This window comes from Chelmon rostratus, chromosome 17 (genome assembly GCF_017976325.1).
Source record: "Chelmon rostratus isolate fCheRos1 chromosome 17, fCheRos1.pri, whole genome shotgun sequence".
Classification (NCBI taxonomy): Eukaryota; Metazoa; Chordata; class Actinopteri; order Chaetodontiformes; family Chaetodontidae; genus Chelmon; species Chelmon rostratus.
The window spans coordinates 19,690,370-19,712,569 of NC_055674.1; the positions used below are offsets into that span (position 1 = coordinate 19,690,370).

Sequence of the window (22,200 nt, forward strand, 5' to 3'; positions counted from 1 at the left end):
CATACCGTATACCCCAGCCGGTGTCATGCGTGTGTGTGTGTGTGCCTCGGTGGGGGCGTGGGGATGACTGGATATTACTGGACGTACATGTTGTTGTACTAATTTGTCAGTACAGGCCCCGTACCAGTAGATGGCCTCGCTGAGGTTGATGGAGCATTTTTTTGCATTGATTGCAAAGATATTAAAAGTCATGGTGGCCGTTCCCATCAACACAGAGTCATCCCGTATGTAAAAGAGCCACATTCAGACAATGTTTCTTATCCAGAAGACAACACAGCTTTTATCTCCTCTGAGATTCACTGGTCTGAAGGTTGAACTTTGCTCATCACTGCCACTCAGAGTCACAAGCTTAAAAAATCATTTAAAAAACCCACTTTGTTTTGGTTTTTATTGCCCACAACCAGCTGGCCACAATATTTATAGCAATATTTCCTCCAGAGGTTGGTGAAGACCAAAAATAGAGCTACAAGTAGAGTGAATGTAGGACTTAAATTCATCAGATGGAAATACAACTCCATGTGAATCCTGATGTTGCCTCCTATCCCTCTGTTGTATGAACAGATGGTAAAAACATGTGCTTACATGTCAGCTGTAACAGACAAGCTCCTTTTGCTGCCCCCAAGTGGCCAACAAAGATTGCTACAGGCTCAAAGCATGTTGAATAACACCATTATTGTTAGAAATAATGAAAGTCAACAGCTGACCTTTTCAGGGCTCTAAGATCCTTCAGAATGATGGATGACGTCATTTTGGTCAAGAAGAATCACAAGTAGTACGTTCCCCTTTTTCATTTCATTTCTCTCTTTTTAAGGGTCCATGACCCGAACGGGCTGGGACCTCGTGTCATACAGGAGGATCATTTGAGTCAGCAGAGTGGGACAGGATCCCTCTGTCTAATTCATCGGATCCATTTTTCAACCTTCGTCGCATCACTTCTCGAGTCGTGTGTGCCGAGTCCAGCACATTTTGCCAAGAAAACTAAAAAAGTGATGAAAGCCGAGTTTGAAAATTCGGTTGATAATGTAGCTGGAGTGGATCTAACACCTCAAAAAGCGGAGAGACCGATATAGTAAGAAGTCAACCTTGTTGTAGCGTAGCACAGCGGCCGCCGCTCTGTTTGGTGCCAAGAAATACTTAAACAAAACAACACATTGAGCCCGTGCCAGTGGGCTATATTATCATCTTCATTCAAACTAATTGCCAGGCCAAACAGCGACACACATGCACACGCAGGCTTCAACAACCACTCATCATTAGGGACTTTAGCTGCGGTGTGCCATCCCTGTTGTCATGACGACGAGCCAGTGAATTTTGGCTCGGAAACTGTCACACAGCGGTAAGAGAGATTTTTCAGAGGCACACAGGTTTAAAAGGTTTTAACGGTTTGTGCTCGTAGCGCCACGCGTGATCGGGATTGTCGGGGCGAGCGCTGCCGCGACGAGAGAGGCCCCGGGCTTCGTTTTTATCCCCGGCTCATCTTGCACGATCGCCTTATTTGCCTCGAATGATGCCTTTATTTTTCCCGTTTCCGTCCCTCCTCACACTTCATGAGAGCGCCTGACATCTGCGATCGTGTCTCATTTTTATGAAACTCATGCGCTCTCTGTTGGGCGGGCAGCGCGACACGTTCAGCGCTGCAGACAGCGGTTTTGTCCTCACCCCATTTGCATTGCATATCCTCTGTAGGTCTTTTTATCTTTAAGACCATTGGGTCTGTGTGTGTGAGAGAGAGCGCGCTTTGCAAGCACGTGTGTCTGTTTGTGTGCGTGTACGCGCGTGTGTGTGTGTGTGTGTGTGGGTGTGCCGTCAGCTAGCAGGAATGCATGGGTACCGCCAAAGCTAAGATGGCTGCCAAGCGCTAAGATGGCTGCCAGGATTCCACAGAGCGACAGCACGAGAGAGAAAGAGGAGCAGAGACAGGACGAGTGCGAGAGGAATTGCGGGAGAGAGATGTGAAAATGGACTCTCGCTCCCGCAGAACGAGGGAAGAGTGTAGCAAGGAAAAAGAAACTGTCCCTTTGTGGTTTCCCCTCTTCTTTCTGACCCAGAGTGATGAGGCGATTTTGTTCGTCTCTTTTTGTTTTCTTGGTTTTGGCAACGCGCAGAGAGGGTGAATGGTGCAGCAGTTTGCTGGCACGCCGTCCACTAATGCCACCCAAGATTAGGACGCTGATTTGGGTCCAGAAGACGTTGAGATCGGGGGGCCTAGTACTGGCTGCAAGGGGGCCGCGTTCTGGCTAGGGAGACTTGGCCCCGGACGGCCTTAAAGCTTCAGAGCGGTGGGGTAATTGGCCTGAATGGTATATATGATACAACCATAAAACTCCGCACGGCTGCATTACGCATCGGAAGAAGAATCTCGGCCAGCGTGCCAAACAAAACGAGCCGGAAAAGGTGGCCCTCTGCCCGCCGGCCCCTATAGATGCTAAGGTAAACACACACGGGAGATGCAATCCAAACAATGGCGAGAACCCTCAAAGTGTGCGTTTTACAAGTAGCCCTCAAGTTACAAGAAGCTGAGGCGTCTTGGGACATTTAACACTTTTACCCAACCCACACTGTCGAAGGCCTGAACTAAAACAGCGTGTATGTATGAAGGTATAGAAAGAGAGAAACGCGGTTAAGTCCACGAGACACGCTCCAGACAATGCCCAGAACCCAGAAACGCCCATTTCACACATCCATCAACTCACGAGTCAGCTGTGGAAAGATGAGATTTCGTAAGAGCTGCAGCACTTTACGCCGTCTGTGGCCTTAACTGATGTGTGTGTGTGCACTAGTGGGAGTCCCTGAAAGAGAGGTATCGAAGCAGAGACACTCCAAACCTGAAGCTTTTTCTACTAAGCTTGAAAAGTGCTTTTCCCACAGCGACAGACTCCAGAAGTGAGGATATTAACCCCCTGATTTGCCATTTTATGACTTTCAACTGCGGTTCAACCTGAGCAGAAATATGCTCCCATCTTTAAGCTCAGCCCTGTCTGTGTCTCTTCAGTGGAAAGAATGAAAGAAGGCGCCATTTCCTGTTGAGTTTCTGACGAGTTCCCTCTGAAGCGATCCTGCTGCCCCCTCACCTTGGGTGGTGTCCAGACATCTGTCCACCTGACTAACCGTCTCTTTTTTTTCTCCCCCCCTTCCTTCTTTCAGAACAATCAGGACAATCAGACAACTCAAACCAGCAAGGAGACACAGACGTCAAGCCCCCACCAAACGGTGAGTTCTCAAACACGTCCCCGTTTGCACACGTACGGTATGTCAAACATTTCGTGCACGCATAAAAATGTTTGACATACCTGCGCTCACGTACAATCGCACGGATGCAGATACTGCATACACACACTACCCCATACATACAGGCCTCTGTGTGTGTGTGTGAGCTGGGTCTTAGTTTATTATGGTAAGGAGAACTGATGGTACTGTACTGTGGGGGTTGTGCTGGGATTGTGGTGGGCCACTCATAAATCACACTGACGTTATTGGAAGATGGGAACCACATGGCCGCTGCCGAGCTGAGCGCTGACCTCATGCGCTGTCCCCGCTGTGGTTAACCCCGGACAGGGATGGAGAGAAGGAGAGAGAGGCAGAGGTGGAGTGCGAGGGGGGTGGGGTGGAGGGGGTGTTTTGGGGGGGTAGAAAAGAAACTGAGAGATGAGGGGGTAAAGAGAACAGGGAGGAGAGAAGGAATGGACAGATGGAGAGAGGGATGAAATGGAGGAGGGAGGAAGGGTGCGGCTTTAAAGTTCACTCGGCCCCAGAGCTTAGGGTGTCCTTCACACACACACACACACACCACAGAGACCTGGATATTATGGATATGGACATTATAGAGGAGAATGTCACACATACACACACACAACAAACTTTACTTGGGGAGGCTAACAAAACTGAAAAGCAGCACAAAGAGCACAAACGCTAAGTACACTGGCCACCGGTGTGAGTGTGTGTGTGTGTTTGTGTGTGTGTGTGTTTGTGTGTGTGTGTGTGTGTGTGTTCCTTGTTTTTGGACATTTTAGCTAGCTAGCTCCTTTTTCACTGACAAATGTAGGACCAGCGTGTAATCAAGTCTAGGCTAAGTCACATTTATGCTAGGCTAAAGGTTATAGTGAACGGGAGTTTGAGGGGTTAGCACTTGGTTTTGGAGTAAAGCTTTCAGTTACTGAACATAATGTTGACATGTTGTCACCTCTGAAGCTGTTACGGTGTACGTGTTAGCAAACAGCAGTTATGGAGCAACAGTTAATGTTTTAGGTCTTGGCTAAATGCGTCACTAGCTGGGGGCTAACTTTGCTAAAGTTGCAAGCTTACAAGATGCTAAAACACTCTGTAAAGCTGAAGGGGACTGCAGAGCCAGATAATAACTCTCTGTGGTTTTATCACTATGAGCAAACACTTTACATACAAGTCATCATGTGATCCATTGTTATACATGTCACCCCCCGCAAAAAAATGGTTTGGATCATTTCCGTTTGCTTGTGTGTGAACATCAGGTCGCACATGTATGAACATAGAAGTACAAGGCTGTGTATGCGTGTGTGTGTGTGTGTTTGCATCATTGCTACAAATATGCTTTGGTTATATATTCATGTGTATATATCATGTGCATGGTGTATACATAAATATAAACACGTTATATAGCTGTCTGTGCTAAAATTATATTCACTTGGATCTGATTGGTTGTGTATGTTGGACTGTCAACAGTAAAAAAAAAAAAAAAAAAAGAACATGTCCAAACCAACAGGCCTGTTGCATCTTATAGAAAACACATGGTCCCACTGGATGACACCACCAGTGTCACGCTTTTCCATACATGTGTTTTTCAGCTCCCTCTACATGTGTGTGTCTGTGTGTGTACACAGATCTGTGTGGCTGTGTGCACATATAATGTTTTGCATGTTTGGAGCGGTCTCTCACACTCTTCCTCTCTCTTTTACCCAGGCCACTTGAGTTTCCAGGACTGCTTTGTGACTTCAGGGGTGTGGAACGTGGCTGAGCTGGTCCGCGTGTCACAGAGTGAGTCACAGCTATAATTTCCCCTGTCAGTCTCTGTGTGGACAGCACACTCTCCCTGTCAGTCCTCGTACACTTCATGCAGTCACTTTGTCATAACACCGTACACACAGCACGACCCCTCACACACCAGCGCCAAACTCTTTTGCTGGAAGAACTTACTTTTAAGGGATATCATTAGTGTTTAAAGGACAAGGCTGGTCTTATTCTGCATTTTTCATTATATGAACAACAATTAATTCTGCCTAATAGCAAGTATAATCTGTGCGTAGCCTGTATCTTAATCCTCTGTACTGAAACTGTTGTCCAAAATCTTGTACACTGAGCCACACCTTTGCACTAGGTGTTTCTTTTATACCATCAACACACACACACACGCTGTAGTTTATTTTGACTCGCCTCACATACACTGTCCTGCTGCTGTAAATACTCACCAGTGCACCAAGTGTGTATTAATCCACAGCTGAAAATAGTCCCCAACAAATGTCCTACTTATTCCTGTTTGAGTAATGTTGGCAAAAAACTACAGTGGCCAGCTGTTTCAGGACATCACTGAGACTGTTTTTAAAATCAAACGGTATATTTTTGCCCCATTTTTTAGAGACTGTCATCATCAGTGGACATCAGTGGGCTTGGGGCTGAGTACCAGAGACAGACTTGCAGAGTTGCATTATATGACTCATTTTAAGTGCAGATCAGCTGCACAAATGAGCGCCTCGCACACTGTCGCACACACAGTTACTGTATCTTACTGTATCATTCATTTCCCATCCCTATTACTTTCATTTTCACATGGTTCTGTTGAAAAACGTATCTTTTGGTTCTTTCATGCAGCAGAATAGGCCTGACGTACAGTCAGTATTACAGGGCTATCTCTTTGCTCACTCTCAGCATTTGAACAACATATATTTTATGCTAGCTAAAAACAAATTTCTGTATGTTGTGCAGCCTGCAGATGCCAGCACATTGCGCGGATTGTGTTTACACCGACTTAAGATATGAATGCAACTTGAGCGAGGAGACCTCCAGACCCCAAACCTCACATTCCCATGTAGACACCCATGTAGACATCAACGTACATTTTTCCTTCACCGGATAATGTGTCCGGGTACAGATCGTTTTTTAATGCCAGGTGTAAATGAGGTGATAGAGTCACCGTCCTTAGAGCAAAATAATAAATAATAGAGCAACACAAGCCTTTTCCTTTAGTAAAATAAAGTCATGACTGTTTACAGGACTGTATGTAATTTGCAACTTTTCTGATATTATTCTCCTTTGTGTGTGTGTGTGTGTGTGTGTGTGTGTGCATTCCTCAGCCCCGGTGGCTACAGCGACCGGCCCCAACTTCTCCCTGGCTGACCTAGACAGCCCCGGCTACTATAACATCAACCAGGTGACCCTGGGACGGCGCTCCATCACCTCCACCCCCTCCACCAGGTACACATACATGCACGCACACAAACACAAATGCTCAATATGTCTGTTTCCGGACTAATATTCTTTGTTTCTAAATTCTATAACCTCTTGACGCTGCTGTATTCTTTATGCTTAGCTTACTCTGCTTTTTGATTGTGCTCTCTCTTTCTCCTTCCTCCCCCCGTTTCTCCTCTTTCACCGCTAATCCTTCTCATTCGCTCTCATTTTTCCCACCGATCTGTCCGTCACTCCGTCTGTGCTTGTGTCTTTTGTCTCCGTTATTTCCCCTCGCTCCCGCTGTCGTCCTCTCTCGCTCATCTTACGCTGCAGGACTGAAATGGAGCTTTATGCAAGTCTCCCACGGAGGTAGTTACACTCATTACAGAATATCTCCCCTGATACTAATGTAACACAGACCCCCGCATCACACTCGCGCAAAAGCCACACACGCATGCTGTCACATACATACGCACATGAGCGCACACATATTTAAACATTCTGGATCAGCAGTGAAACACTGTACGTGCACAACCCCCTTTTATTTTATTGCTCACAGATGTATGAGTCTATAAGAATCTGCAAACACACACACGAATGCGTTCCAGCATCACTGTGCACACTCTCTGCGCTCGGTTGCCAGCGTGCGGCTGCTTCGGGCCAGTATGGATACAGCATGTTGAATAAATTCTGGCCTCATGTTTGTCTCGCTGTCTCCAGTTGCGTTGCATTGTCCCCCCTGGCCAAAATGTAATATGAAAACAAAACACTGAAGGAACCCTTGGCATTTCTAATTTTTATAACTCTTGATTTCATGCAGACACATTCCTGACTCCAGGGGAAATAAGCACTCACATCGTCCTCAAATGTCCCACAAATGATATGTGTGCATTCATTAGAGGCCCTGAATACCCATTAGTAGTGGCTGAGAAGCCACGCGAACATGCAAGTTTAAGGAAAATGAAAGAAAAAAAAAACCAACAACAACAAACAGATCAATTAAAAGACATCCCTCAAATCCTTCCTCTTCTCCTTCTTCAAGAATTAAATAAACCCCCTCCTCTCTTCTTTCTCTCTCAGCTCCAACAAGCGCAAGTCCATTGACGACAGTGAGATGGAGAGCCCGGTGGACGATGTCTTCTACTCAGGCCGTTCCCCGGCGGCTGGCAGCAGCTCTCAGTCCAGCGGTTGGCCTAATGATGTGGATGCAGGTAGTCCCGCCGCAACCTTCCCATCAGATTCTCCAGGAGCTGGGCTGAGGTCCACATCAAGTCAGACACAAAAAAATTACAGACTTTCGCAAGTTAATGGATAAAATAATATAATGCTTTAACGGAGGCAGAAGCATCTCCTCCGTTGTTTTTCTCTGGACACTGGCTTTACATTGAGCTTTAAAGACCCTGAAAACGGATTCTTTTCTCTCTAACGTTAAAGGAAATAGTTTGACATTTTGGGTATTTTTGCTTCTTCGCTTTCTTGCTGAGAGTTAGATGAGAAGATTGATACCACTCTCATGTCTCTAAAGAAAACATGAAGCTACTGCCCCGCAGCTGGTCAGCTTAGCTTAGCATGAAGACTGGAAACAGGCAGAAACAGCTAGCCTGGCTCTTATATCTTATTTATTTAATCTGTACAAAAACTGTAAAACAATACGTCATGGTTTCCAGTTGATTAGTGAGCTTTAGACGTGCTGGTTCATGTGTTTCATTACCTTTGGACAGAGCAAGGCTAGCTGTTTTCAGTCTTTACGCTAAGCTAAACCAGCTGCTGGCATTTCCTATGAGACATGACAGTGATGCTGTTTATCACCTAACTCTCAGCAAGAAAGCAAATGATTAGAATTTCCCACAATCTTGAACTACTCCTGCACATATTCATAACTACCAAACACATATTTGATTATTATTCATAAATAAATGCACAGTCAAAAACTCATCATGACTGTGTGGGTGTGGTTTGATCAGATTTGATTGACAGTGCTGGCACAGTAACCCTCAAGTGAGGTAATTGCTAAATCCTGATTGGTGGATGGAAGTTTGTGTCCCAACCTCTTCAAACTAGTGAAAAGAGCCAGAGTAAAACAGACAGAAGTGTATCTCTCATCATAACAAGCTAAGAGCCTTTAAATCCAAATATTTTCACGTGTTAATTTCACACTAGCTGACTTGAGACGGACTCGAGGCCACAGCTCACCTCCTCCCACCAACACACACACTGACTCTGTACTGTGTTGACCCTTCTCTCCATCACTTGACCCCCTTATCATCCCGACTCTCTTTCTCACTCTTTTCCATTCTCAACCTCTTCTCCACTTACAACCTGTAACCCCACCCCCCACCGGACGGCTCAGGCCTGTTTGAGGTAGAGGGCCCGTCATTATTCCACAGCCATAGAATAGTCTGCTTTCTCACATGCAGCGGGGGCTTAAAGGGACAGTTTACCCAAAATCCGTACAGACATTGATTTTCTCCGGTACCCTTAGTGGTTAGAGCATGCAGATAGTTTTGGTTGTATTTGCAGAGGTTTTGAGATTTCTGCTAAAATTTCTGCCACCATCCCAGTACAATAGAAGTCAACGACCATCATTTGTGGTGGAACGTGGCATTTGAAAAACGTTCTGTCTAGAAACAATGTCCCTGTTCCTGAAAGTCATTTTTACTGGGGACTATTTTTGAACCCCTCCCAAAAAAAATGGTAAAATCCGTGCTGTTGAGCTCTCTCAAATGACACGTTGTTGAGTTTTTCCAATATAACTTTTTACATGAGGACCACACCTCTGTTGTCATGGGGTGGAGGCAAAAGTGTCACTGACGAATATCTCAAGACCTCTGCAAATAAAACAGAAAACTATCAGCATGCTTACTGGGTGAAAGGAGGCTACTTGTGTTTTGACTGAACTGACCCTTTAATCAGACCACAAACTCTTTTATCCTAGTGTTTGTTACCTGAGTTGTCGAGTGGCAGAGGTGGACAGATTTTGCTCAGTTAGTTCTAATGGCATTAGCACTAACACTGAGTTTAACTTGTGTGTGTGTGTGTGTGTGTGTGTGTGTGATGTCTGAGCCTGTCAGAGCCACATACTGCAGATTTAACACAGATAACTCTCAAAAGCCATATAGACGTTTGCTTATACAAATGTCAATCCCCTTTTGTGGTTTATTGTGTTCATTTCGGCTTTAGCTAACTGAGCAAAGCCAGTAAAAAAACATGACAGGCAAGTGTAGTGAGATCTTTATATGTTCATCACTAAATCATATGCAAGGAATCGTTTGACATTGTGGGAAATACACTTTCCTGCCAAGAGTTAGAAGAGAAGATTGATACCACTCCCACGTCTGTATGGTAAATATGAAGCTACAGCCAGCAGTCGGTTAGCTTAGCTTAGGCAGAAAGCAACATGGGGGCAGCAGCTAAGCTGCATGATGTTTTTAGGCAACAGACAGACCACCTGGTTCCCCGTTTCCAGTCTTTGTGCTAAGCTAAGCATCTGTAAACCAGCTATAGTAACTGTTTTTAGCTGCGGTTTTTGTTTGGATTAAACTAGATGTAGATGATGAGGTAGTGTTTATTAGTGAGCTTTAGAAGTGCCTCCAGGCAGAGTCTAGGCTGTTTCCTCTGTTTTCAATCCTTGTGGTGTGCTAATGATAAGTTAACAAAGGGCTGGCCGTAGCTTCATTATTACATTCCAATCAAAGGCATCAATCTTCTCGGCGAGCTCCCGGCAAGAAAGCGAGTGACCCCTTCCCCAAAATGTTGAACCGTTCCTTTCACATTTGTCCCCACACGAACTCTGAGGTTGACCATCCGGATTCCTCCGTGTTGTCTTCTTGAGTTTTGCGGCGGAGCAGCGCCACTGTAACCACCCATTCTCCTCCGATGTCACAAACACTCACCCTCACAGTATTTCTAACCATCACGATAGGGACCGTGTCGAATGTATGTACAATAGACTTCATGCCGTGTGTCTCTGGGGTTTAGCATTAGGCTTTGGGGATTCTGTTAAAATGCTAAATTTTCATGTATTCTCCGATTTATAACCGTCACTCCCACTCACATGCTGTCATTGTAATTCTGCCGGCAGTAATGATGTAACTACTTCAATAAAGACACTTGCTGCACTCTATAACATTAAAATCCCCTGTTGCCCATTATTTAACCACCATTCTCTCTCTCTCTCGTTCTTTCCATCTCTCTCTCTGTCTCTGACTTTTTCTCTCCTCCCCTCCTCCATTGTTAACTCTTCCCTTCTCCCCTGTTTGGCCTTTCAGTGCAGCACCATTTGGCCAGTGTGCAGGAGAGGAAGATTAAGCATGAGAGCGATGGAGTGCAGTTTCCTTACCATGGTTAGAACAACATTAAACATTATACTGTGTACATGTATACATGCTCTCCTTCAGCTCACACCACCCTCAACTTGTGTACATCTTCTTCTGTCCTGTTTTCGAGTCTGTTTGCACCTCCTGTGAGCTCTCTGAGCTGTTCTGCATTTTCCATTCGTCCTTTTCTCTTCTCTCCATCCCTCTCTTGTGTCTTGTTCTCTGGCTATGCTGCCGCTGGGTGGGGTTGTGTTTCTACCAGATGTCTGCTGTTGTCCAATGTGGGTTTACCAAAGCCTTTTGGTAGCCCAGTAGCTCCATAACATCCACCGCCCGTCTGCCTCAGAGATGTTGTAAATCTGTGAAAGAAATCAGGAGAATGAAGACATCCATAGTGCATTCAGAAACATGAATTACTCTTATCCTGCCATGCACTGTCTGACAAACAATCCGCTGTATTTTAAATGTGTAATTATGTGCATTATCATATCCAAAACCCGCATTGTTGTGACACACCACATGCATACAAACAGAGTTTCCGAGGCGGTGTGAATTTGTCAGCAACATCCAGCTAAGTGCTTTGGGTATTGTAATTTTGTTGTCAAGCCCCGAGAGAGAAAGCGTTGAAAGACGCAGAGAAGGAGGAGGCGGCGGCGGCGGGGGGTGTTGTGTGTGAATGAGGGTTTGTCGAGTAGCAGCGTCATCCAACCGGTTGTTTAGACAGAGCTGTTGAGTGGCGTCCCACCTGCCGTAGGCCTGACTCAACCATCTCTGAAAGACAGCGCAGGAAAAACAACACACACCCAAACAAACACGACTGAAGGCACTCAGGTGTGTCATCAGCGCACAAGGCACCTTCTGTCTCCGAGACATCCTTACTCACTGACACGCACATGTGCAAACGGCACGCACGCACACACACATGCTCACAACTAAATTTAAGCTCTTTCTCTGATTTACACACACACATAAACGCACACACACACACACGCACACCCCAATCTGGAGAGGAGCAGCGTTCCGGTCCAGATGGCGCCTCCATGTGTCTACAGCGAAGGGAGCTACTGGGTTACAGCAGACATCTGTTCTGGTGATGGTGGTGGTGGTGTTGGGAGTGAGAGATGAGGAGGGGCGGAGGACAGGAGGAGGGAGGAAGAGGAAGGGGAGGGAGGGAGGGGAGGGGAGGGCCTCCGCCTCTGCCTGCTCTGGAGGTGATCCTCTACCTGAATGAAAAGCTCTGAGGCATAGCAGGTGATCATGTAATTCATCATTAAGTCTGCTGTCTCCCGCTCTGCTCTGCTCCGTTCTCTCCTTCTGCCTGCTTGCTCCTGCTGCTCAGTGGTGGGAAATCCCACCACCAACTTTTCAGCAAGGGGGAGGGCGGGGTGGGGGTTCCCGACTATTTGTGACATTGACAGAGAATTCCAGCTAATTATTTGGTGTTATGGGCTTAAACCTGTGTGATGTGTGTGTGTGGTCGTGGCGTTGTTAAGGTGTCCTTGCTTTGCCTGAAGCACGTTGCCTCAGCGTTTATGAGTGCTAATGATGTGCGAGGTCGTCTGTTAATGAGGGACACAACTCTGTTAATGCACATTGTTTCTTTCTTACCTGAATGACGAGTGCGTGAGCTTTTCTCTCTCTTTGGTGTGTGTGTGTGTATGTTTTGTTTTGTGTGTGTGTGTGTTTGCACATGCAAGCGGACCAGTTCTGTGACAGTTAGGGGGTTTGCGTGGTCGCCAGCTTGTTAGCGTGGCAAGACTACAGGGTCATGGGAGCAATTGGCTGCCAGTCTGCTCGTGCAGTGTGCCAGGAGCAGGACACAGAAATAATGTAGAACAAACAACTGTGTGTGTGCGTGCATGTGCGTGGGTGTGGATGCGTGTGTGTGTGACTCATGTACACAACTGCACACACACAGATTAAGGGAGAGATCAGAGTAACTTCTGTTAGCTTTATCAGACAAAGCTTTCATTGGGCATCTGGGCCTCATTTGCTGCTCTGCACCGAGAAGCCGCGTCGTACCAGATATTTCAGCAAGATACCGACTAATTAGGGAATATCACAGAGACTAAAAACAATATGTATAATTTAAGGCTGTTCATGCATAGTAAGCCGGTGATAATTGAACTTGTACTGTGGTGGCACGCACTCATCTCTATACGTACCACAGGGGACGTGCAGCCAAGCAGGCTTTATTGCAGTGGTGCATTGGATCCAGAACATGCTGGGGTTCAGTTCGCCTCTTTTTTAAAGTGTCAGTTTCTCAAAGTTAACTAACCTGTTCAACAGCTTTTGTCACTGTGAGCTTCACGATTGAGATACTGGCTGACCTGCTGCAGTGGTGATTGGTGGTGAAGTGCTGAAGTGTATTCACTCACGCGTTGTAGTGCAATTTCATGGTACTTTTCTTTCATATTTCTGTCTAATGCAACTTCATGCTTCTACTCTCTTTATTTCATATGCAAATATTACAGTATATACTTTATACCCATGCCTCACAGCTATAGTTGTGGCTACTTTGCAGATTAAATTACAAATTACAGTACAATGTTAATACATCAACAATTATAATGCAAAATTATATGTGTGATCTAACTCTGGGAAAATGGCCTTTTCAAATAATGAGCAATGATGTACTTTTACTGAAATAAATTTTAGAAATGCAGCACTTTTTTTTTATTTTAACGATGTGTGTAAACACAACTTTTACTTTAACCTGCAGTAACAGGTCGTTTTTGCCACCTGGGGTAGCAGAATCAGTCCTGACTAACGTGTTAGCAAACATTTGTCTATTTTACACATCCAGCAGATATGTAGCATGAGTTAGCATTTACTTTGTGGCGTGTTTTTGGCCACCTGATGTATGCAAGGCCAACATTCACTCTCCTTTCAGCTCTATTTTTGGTCTCTTTAGCTGCTAACTGTTCACCAGCTAGCGCCACCCTTGTCTGGCTGCAGTTTGCGCCGGGCAGCAAGCATACAGTGCGCACTTGGAGGGTTTCGGGTGGAAACAGCTGCATGGTGTGGCTGGAAACGACGTTGATGAGGGCAGTGAGAGTGAACTGAAACAGTAAAGTTGCGGGCTGGAAAACCAAAACAACAAGTTAAACGGAGCTATAAAGCCTTGCAGAGCCGAGGGGAGCTGCAGAGTCAGGTGATAATTCTCTGTGGGTTCGTCGCTACCAGTTCATATCCAAGGAGTCATGTGATCAATTGTTGGTATAAATATATTGATTACAGCAGCTTTGCAGCTTTAACTAAAGGATGTGAGTAAGTCTTCCACCACTAGTACCACTAGCTCTTCAAAGCGTTGCATTGCAGCAGCAGGTGTGCTCCCTATGCAATAAATTAAATTGGTTGTAATATATTACAACATTCCAAACACACCATCGGAAGTAAAATATCAGTGCCAGATGGATGACAAGCCTACGCTGCTAATGTTCTGCTGACTGCAGCAGCATACTTCAGACTTTTTATATTCCTGAAACTTTTGATTCAGCTGTTGTTCCGCTTCACTTTTATTGCCTTTTTCCACCAGCTTTGACTCGGTGTGAATGCATCGAGTCAAAAGCCTGGCCAAAACACCAGAGTGATCATCACTGACCTGCAGCGCTGCCTCACTGACGTCTCAGACAAGAAGTAACTCCTGCACACCAAATATGATGCATAAATACTCCCCTTCTTACACATGGAATTAAAGATTAAAACAGGAAAGCATTATTATCTCCAAGCCCTCCAAGTAAAACTGGCTCAAAGCATCTTGTGCTCCTCCTGTTGGTTGTAAGAAAATCTTGCATTTTGTTTGTGTGTAGCCTTCTTTTTTTTTTTTTTTTTTCATTAGTCTACCAGTAAATAAAATTTATCTCGCCCGGCTCATTGTATCCGCTCCTCCCACCTACATGTGTCACATGATGTGCCTAGCTGAACATAAGTGCCGGCGCCCACCCTTTTCTATACTTATCGGTGCCCACACAAGCGCAGCTGCGCCCATGGTGCCTATGAGCATTGTGGGTAAATAGTGATAAAACATTTCCCAGTGTAGCATTAAAAAAAAAAAGCTTTTCTGAAATCTGCTCTGTTAGACTTTATATGCTTAGCTCATAAAATCTATTTCCACGTCTCTTTGGGCCATGTTGAAATTACCCACGTCTTTATTTGAGTGTATTGGTTTTATATGTGTGAATATTGTGTCGTTTAGTAGTTTATGGGGCTTTTGCTCGCCAAGGTTGTTTATCACTGTATGCTCTCAACCGAATCTGGAGCAAACAAAACATGAGTCCAGTATGTTCCAGAGGAAAGTAATGAGGTCTGTGTGTCCATGCTGATGTACTTTTCTATACTTTTACTTCCTCATTATTCTCTGTTTTATGGATTGTTCTTTCCAGAGTTTTATTTCAGCGTATATTCAACATTGCGGTTCCCAGCAGAGGTCAAATGCACCATTTGGCGCTGGTCCTCAAACCCTGAAAGTCTAAATTGTGCCTTTGGATTACCATACATCAAAATAAATTCCCTCTGCACCCACCACATGAGGCCTTGATCACAGAAGAGAGTCTCTTTTATCTGTAGCTCTCACACTTTTGGCCATGTTTCTGGTCCGCTGGTGAGCGCGGCCTATACTTAGTGTGCCCGTTTTTACCAAACTGAGGGATATTTCATGCCGTCCTTCAGCCTCAGCCGGCATTTATAGACAGAGGGGGACACTTTAATATGTTTGTCTATGTGTGTCGGCCATGCCGTCACCACTCCTCTCCAGCTTAACTCCTTCCATCTTTCTGCCGCTCTCCCATCCAGCATTCGCTGGCAGTTTGCCCGGTGCTCGCCACCCAGCCTGAACAGCTTGTCTATGTGTGTGTGTGTGTGTGTGTGTGTGTGTCAGAGTTCAGAAAGCGCTCTCTTATGAAATACTGTACGTCTTAAGGCAGTAACATAAAATACCTGACCGTCAGATATGCAGAAGGGTACTACATCAGAAGGATCCGTTGATATATGTTTTGGCATGCTCTTCTGCAGCTATATGTAGCAGCGTAGCTCATGCTGGCGTTGGCTTGAAAAGCACAGTCTGCCCCAGATATGAGGCCGTCCAGGATCCCATTCATTCTACAGAGGTATCCTGACAAGTGCAGCGCGTAGGTCGGTCGCCTTGTTTGTCGACTGTGTTCCTGTAGCTCGCGGTAGCCGCACCAGGCTCTGAGATCATTGTGGTTTGGGACTAGTCTAATCTCTGAGTTGATTTCAGTGGTACACCCTGTGAGGAAACCCAGTGAGCAGGACTGTGCTGTGTTGTTCAGACACTCCAGTGGTCGCCATAGTTGGACCGCCATTGCATTTCCCAGCTCTCCTCTCTCCTGACACTAGCCCCCAGCCTCCCAACCTCCCCACCCGCTCCCCCTTTCTCCCGTCACCTCCCTTCGCTCTGAACCCCTGCTGCTTCAAAACATGGCCTCTCACCGGACCCTGCCCTCAACCCCCCCCCCCCTCAATCTGACAGACATGGTACAGCCCGCCGACTGTACATAAACATAGAGTATTGGACAGATTGTGAGAACCCATCTGTATGTTAAGCCAATCAACAAATCAATGAATGAATCAATCGATCAGTCCATTGATTTCAGTCAGTCATAATCATTCGATTCTTGCAATCAAATTAAAAAATGATAAGTTTATTTTTCTATTTCTTTTTTTTTTTTTTGAGTAGAGTCGAAGTAAGAAAAAGCAGCCATGTTTGATTAAAACCTCGTCTCTGTTCTGCCATTTTGTTGATCCCCTTTTTGCCAGGACTCTCATCGCCTAGTTCTCTTAAGAAGCCGGGGAAATTCGATTTCAGCGCCCTGTCCTCCCAGACGAGGTCCCCCCGCATGGCGTTCACCCACCACCCACTGCCAATGCTGGCGGGAGTGAGACCAGGTGAGACCAACCCAGCTCCCGATCCCCCCTGATCGCCCCCACCCCTTCCTCTCCCTCCTCACCATCTCCTCCTACCCACCCCCCACTTCTTCAGGGCCCCACCCCTTCCCCCTGGCGCAGAGTTGGGAGCGTTGTCTTTGGGAGATGAGAGTGGCTGGGAGATCAGAGCTGGCGGGCACCTCTGCCTCCTCCTCTGACCTTGTAGGGTGCAGGTCAAACTGGTGACGGAGCTTCTTGGGAGTCTGGGTGTGGTGTGTGACTTTTCTGGGTCTCTCTGGTGGATGGTTGGTGGTCGTACATCTCTAGATATCATCTTTATAGATCACCCTGATCTTCTTGGAGTGGCAGCACGAGACCAGGGTTGGCTGCTGCCTGTTCTGTCACATCCTTTCTCTCGATTGTAAGGCTTATGTGCTCTTTTTGCTGCTCCGTACTCTACTGCCATTTGTTCTTAATGAGGTAAATGACGCTAGAATCAAGTGACATTTGCTCATTGCCTCCTGTCTCATCTTCTCATGTTTTATGCCGCTTGACATTTGTTTTTTGAAAGTTTCTGAAACTTGAAAAAGTTTGCAACAAATGAAGGCCTAATAATCTGACATCTAAACGGACCTCAAATGCAAGCTGTGTAAGCTATAAAGCTATATTCATAAAGAAGTAGTTAAAAATGTATATTTTATCTCGATTTCATTAGATTGTAAATATTTTTTATTACAGATAAAAGATTGACGTGATGACTGAACAGCATCGTTACATTTAAAATTTTTGTTTTATGATCATTTCTAGTTGTAAACGATGTTAATTATACCACTTGAATGCTCTACAGCTGGAATTACCCAATTTTACACATGAAGTTCAGTTTACTTTTTATAAGGAAAACTATCAGGCCAGTCAAAACAGCTTTGTAATGTATTTTGTAGCTCCGCAGAGAGCTTTCCAAAGTGACTAAAATAACCCTGCTGAAGTCATACTGATGTTAATGAAACACACTATTGTGTTGCATTATGGGTAATGTAGGATCATGGAGGGTTTTTTATTTTTGGAGCTTGGTCCATAACTAGAGAATTAAGTCAACATATTTCTATAAATCTTCTGCTGCTTTGATTTTTTTTAACCATTTCTTTAATCAGTGAATCTTCTGGAAGTACAACAGTAAATGAGTGGGGGGGCTTTAAACTCGGCAGGGGTTTTATGGATTATCAGCCAGGCAAGGTGGGCAACTGCCTGGGACTCCACAGGATCTCTGGGTTCACTGTTTGTGTCACAATTAGTTTGTGGTAATTCGATGAGTCGCAACTTTGTTTGGGAGTACGCAAGTGTACAACACTGAAGCACAATATCAGTTGACCTGATGGGGGCCTTAAAGTGGGTCCTGTGGTCCCGTTTTTAAGAGGGTCCCTGATACCATCCTTACATGGTGCGTAGTCACTTGCATTTAATTAAATTACCACACAGCAAACCTAAAGCCTTGTAACATTCCTGAATAGGAATACTGTACACATGGCACAGAGAGTGGGAGGAGGCTGATCCAGCCGTGGCTCCTGCACTGTTCTCCATCCTCCTATCGTTTTACTTCTTCCTCCAAATTCCTATTGATTCGCTTTTCTTGACAGTGTGGGAACTCCAAATTGATCTCAATGTGGATGAGCACATGTCTTTATGCACGCTGGCGAGGGCAGAAAGTAAGTCTGAACCAGCTGATCCTCCACCAGGCTGAAACAAGCAGCTCTTGATAACATCACATATCAAGCAGAGCCAAAGGGGCTCCGACAGTCGTTTTATTTTATCACCGTGGCACGGATCGAAAAAAGAGACTTCCTCTTCTTTTTGCAAAGAGCCCGTCTGTGAGTTCATCCAGTCGAGGAGCTCGCTGGAGATAATTACCCATGTGCTTTACTTCTGCAGCTAGGCTACATCAAAGGCTTTTTAGCCCACCGAGCAGATGTGAAGCAGTGAGGTTGACCGCCGTGTCATTAAACCCTCCTCTGTGGTTGCTGACAAGACCCTGCGCCTGTTGAGATGTAGCTACAGCGAATCCAGCGTCCGCACACACACACACACACACACACACATGTTCACACTAACACGAGCACACGTCCACAATATCCCATCCGTGTTGTGGCCAGCAGTCGTGATTTATATAGTCGTGATTTGTTTCTTACAATCAACTTACAATGTGCAAGCTGGAGCCGGTCCCACCCTGGCGTGACAGTTCTTACCGCATCATCCGCGCTGTTGTTTTTCTGCGTGGAGGACGAGATCTAAGTGGATTTAGGGGTTGGAGAAGTGGGGTTGAGAAACTTTCTAGGGCTGTCCGCTCATGGCGGTGGTAGCTTTGCTACGGTTTGTCCATCCAGCCACATTCAGCCATCCCCCCCCCCCGTAGAGCTGTGTACTCACACCTCAGGGGGCTCTTCTGCAGTTGCCAGTTGCCATGACAGACTGTGAAGTAGGCCAACTAATTTTTAAAAAAAGTAGAGATCCCATCCATCCCTTAGCTGTACCTGCATATCCTTTGTGTTGCACGGGAGCTGGAGCCAATCACAATAATGAAAAGTAGTGAATAAACAGATTTTTTTTTTCAGATATTTATGTGAATGTCATGGATAAATGGTTGGAGCGTCTTCTTCCACTGTGGATGCAAACTTAACCAAACAGACGTAACATATGAAGTTCAACTGTATTAAAACAATTAATATTGATTTTTGTATAATCAATAGTATTAAACAACATTCAGTTTACATCAGTTCAAAGGAAGACGTTGGAATAAGGTGGGTGGTGTTGATGGAGGGGTGGTTGAGTTCATCTGACGGGGTTGTGGGGGTACATCAGACAAAAACGGATGGGAACCACAGCTCTAGAGGCAGAGGGTAGGGGTGAAGGGATTCCCTCTGATCCTGCCCCCCCACCCCACCCCCAACCCGCCCCCATACCCCCAGAGTGTTTGGCCTCCACCCAGACTCTAATGGGATTAGTAGGGGACTAATAGAAGCAGGGAGACGGCTCCACTGGGGAGCAGGCAGCCTGGCATGGGAGCAAGGTGTTGCTGGGCTCAGAGGCACAGGCCCCTGTCTGGGGGGTAATGCAGCGGGTTTGGCACGCTCATGAAGTACACTCACACACACACACACACACAATGTATAAGATGCAAGCACCAAAGAGGGTTGGCAGGCCAACATGGGCAGCTGGGGGGACTGGATGGGACGAGGTGGGTGTCAGACTGGCACAGCTAAGAGGAGAACAGGCCTCTAATACAAATCAAGGAGATTTAGTAATGGATATAGGTCTGACAGAGAGGGCTTTGTGTTTGGTGGTAGGTCTCAACCAACTGCTCCCCTCTTACACCTCACTCGTATATTCAGACTGTTTGGTGCGAGCGCCTCTATTTTCCTCTCTCTCGTAAACAAAAGAAGGAATGCTTTTTTATGAGCTTATTAGCAGCCCGGTGCTGATGTGTTTTGCGTCCCCACACCTGTCGAACACACACAACGCACACGTCCCGATGCTGCGAGAGCTGCAACGCATCAACTTAGACATACAGTGTGAACGTACAGCGCAGTTCTGTCATAGAAACAAAATGAGTCAGATAAAGAGCGGCTTTACCGTCGCTGAATGCCAAATTGCATCAACGCCAATGAATCACACCCTCAGAACAGCACACAGGCGTGCAGGCATTAAGACTTTCTAATTTAAGACAGTGCTAAACGATCTCTTTGTGCTTTTTCTTTTTACAAGCTCTTTGGATCTGATTTCAAAACATAGCGCTCGCATCTACTGAAGCCGTGCACATTCAGGTGTGTGCGGTGTTTGCCCGTCTGCCCGAGTGGCGTTGACTTGAATGGTCACAGAGTCCCTGTGGGTGTGCACATATGAATGCAACGTGTGTGTGTAAACCTCCTCCATGAAGCTGTATAGATTTACTGGAGCGATCATAAAACATTATGAGCGATGCCCATAATGGCTATTAACTTGAAATCAGCTTTTTTCTTGGAAAAACAACATTCCTTTCATGTTCAGCATTTTAGAGCCAGATTAAAACTTTATGGTTTCCAGTTGTGATGCGATGCTCCTGCTATCATTCGTTCATGGCTCAATGCGTCTCTCCCATCTGTAAGAATGTGTAGGCTTTCAGTGGTTCATGTCTTCCTCTCGCTGGCTGCACGTCTCCGCTTGTGTCCCTCTAATACAAACGTCTCTGTTGGCAGGGAGTCCCCGTGCTTCAGCCTCGGCCCTGCACTTCCCGTCTCCCTCCATCATCCAGCAGTCTAGCCCCTACTTCACCCACCCAACCATCCGCTACCACCACCACCCTGGACAGGACCCCCTGAAGGAATTTGTGCAGTTTGTCTGTGCCGATGGCTCGGGGCAGGCCGCCGGACAGGTAAGGCTTGACGCCAGAGAGGAGGTACACCAACGCCTTAAAAAATATGTGCCATTCATTCAGAAGCTGCAGGTGTGCCACGGCCGCCGCCTAGCTGGCATCAGCACTGCAAGATTTGAAAGATTCTTGTTGTAGTAACGGTGTATGACGCTGTAAGTGCTGGCAAAAATCTGCAATTATAAAATATTGTTAAGATCACTGAATGTAGAAAAACAAGCGACTACAATGTGTATCCAAGCAAAAAAAGGCCACAATAATAATAGTAGATTAGAAGCAACTGGGTACCTAATCGTGATATTTAACAACACTCAATACCATTAGCTTTGAGATATTTGACTTTGAAAACCATCTGTCTGTCTTTTAAAGAGTTTTTTTTTTTTTATTGAAAACCTTTCTGGTTTACAAATTCAGACAATTCGAGTGTTCTTTAGCTGTGAGTCTGTCACTCACATCTGAAGTGTTTTTTCTTGGATGATGCGACTCAAAGGACGTAACCTGATAGGACAGCGAGCGCTGACGGATTGCGTCAGGCCCGACTGACCCTCATTAGCCAGCACGTTTGCGTGAATATAAGCTGAGTCTCTGACAGACAGAAAGCTTGAAACCAGATGTTGAAATTGTACAAAATGAAAGCACCTTCTGGGATTTTTAAAAGGGGGAATTCAAACCACCTAAACTCAGACAGATAGACTTCAAAGTAAAACATATCAGTGTATATGTGCTCGGTTGCTCGTTGTTATTATGGTCTGTTTTTGCTTCCGTATGTGTGCCTATTAGCACATGTTTTTGCTCTACAATGCAGCATTTTACAGTTCCATGAATGTCAGCAATCAGTGGACGGAGCAGGCTAAATGCTCCTGCATGCTGCTGTATTTCTACAAACAATATAGAGAAATGCACAGAAATACACGCCACAGCAACACAAGTGAGCACCCGCGACATCTGTTTATTCAGTTGGTCTACAAATCTTTGTATTGTCTTGTCAATGTCATTTTGCCGTTTGCTGTTTCAGACCCCGACGTCCCCACTCCTCCTACCCCTCCTCACCCTTCCCCTCTTTTTTTGTTTTTCCTCTTTGCTCCACCCAACCCCTCAGAAGTTACAACCATCAGCACGCGAGTGAATCAGTCACGGCACACCTCAGTCAAGCATACCCGTCCTGTGTTGTGTCATCGTGTT

General features: G+C 45.7%; 1 protein-coding gene across 8 annotated transcripts in view; it reads left to right on the forward strand.

Annotated features, from left to right (window-relative positions):
• The window catches only part of nfixb (nuclear factor I/Xb), a 124,405-nt gene that overhangs the window by 90,271 nt on the left and 11,934 nt on the right, over positions 1 to 22,200 (forward strand). For 5 of the 8 annotated variants that reach the window (XM_041956161.1, XM_041956153.1, XM_041956156.1 and 2 more), the window contains 7 exons: positions 3,145 to 3,210; positions 4,933 to 5,007; positions 6,321 to 6,441; positions 7,498 to 7,628; positions 10,686 to 10,760; positions 16,512 to 16,640; positions 20,846 to 21,021. In XM_041956161.1, coding sequence (XP_041812095.1) covers positions 3,145 to 3,210; positions 4,933 to 5,007; positions 6,321 to 6,441; positions 7,498 to 7,628; positions 10,686 to 10,760; positions 16,512 to 16,640; positions 20,846 to 21,021 — 773 coding nt within the window. The remainder of the gene's footprint in view (positions 1 to 3,144; positions 3,211 to 4,932; positions 5,008 to 6,320; positions 6,442 to 7,497; positions 7,629 to 10,685; positions 10,761 to 16,511; positions 16,641 to 20,845; positions 21,022 to 22,200) is intronic. The other 3 variants (XM_041956159.1, XM_041956158.1, XM_041956160.1) reach the window with 3 other exon arrangements.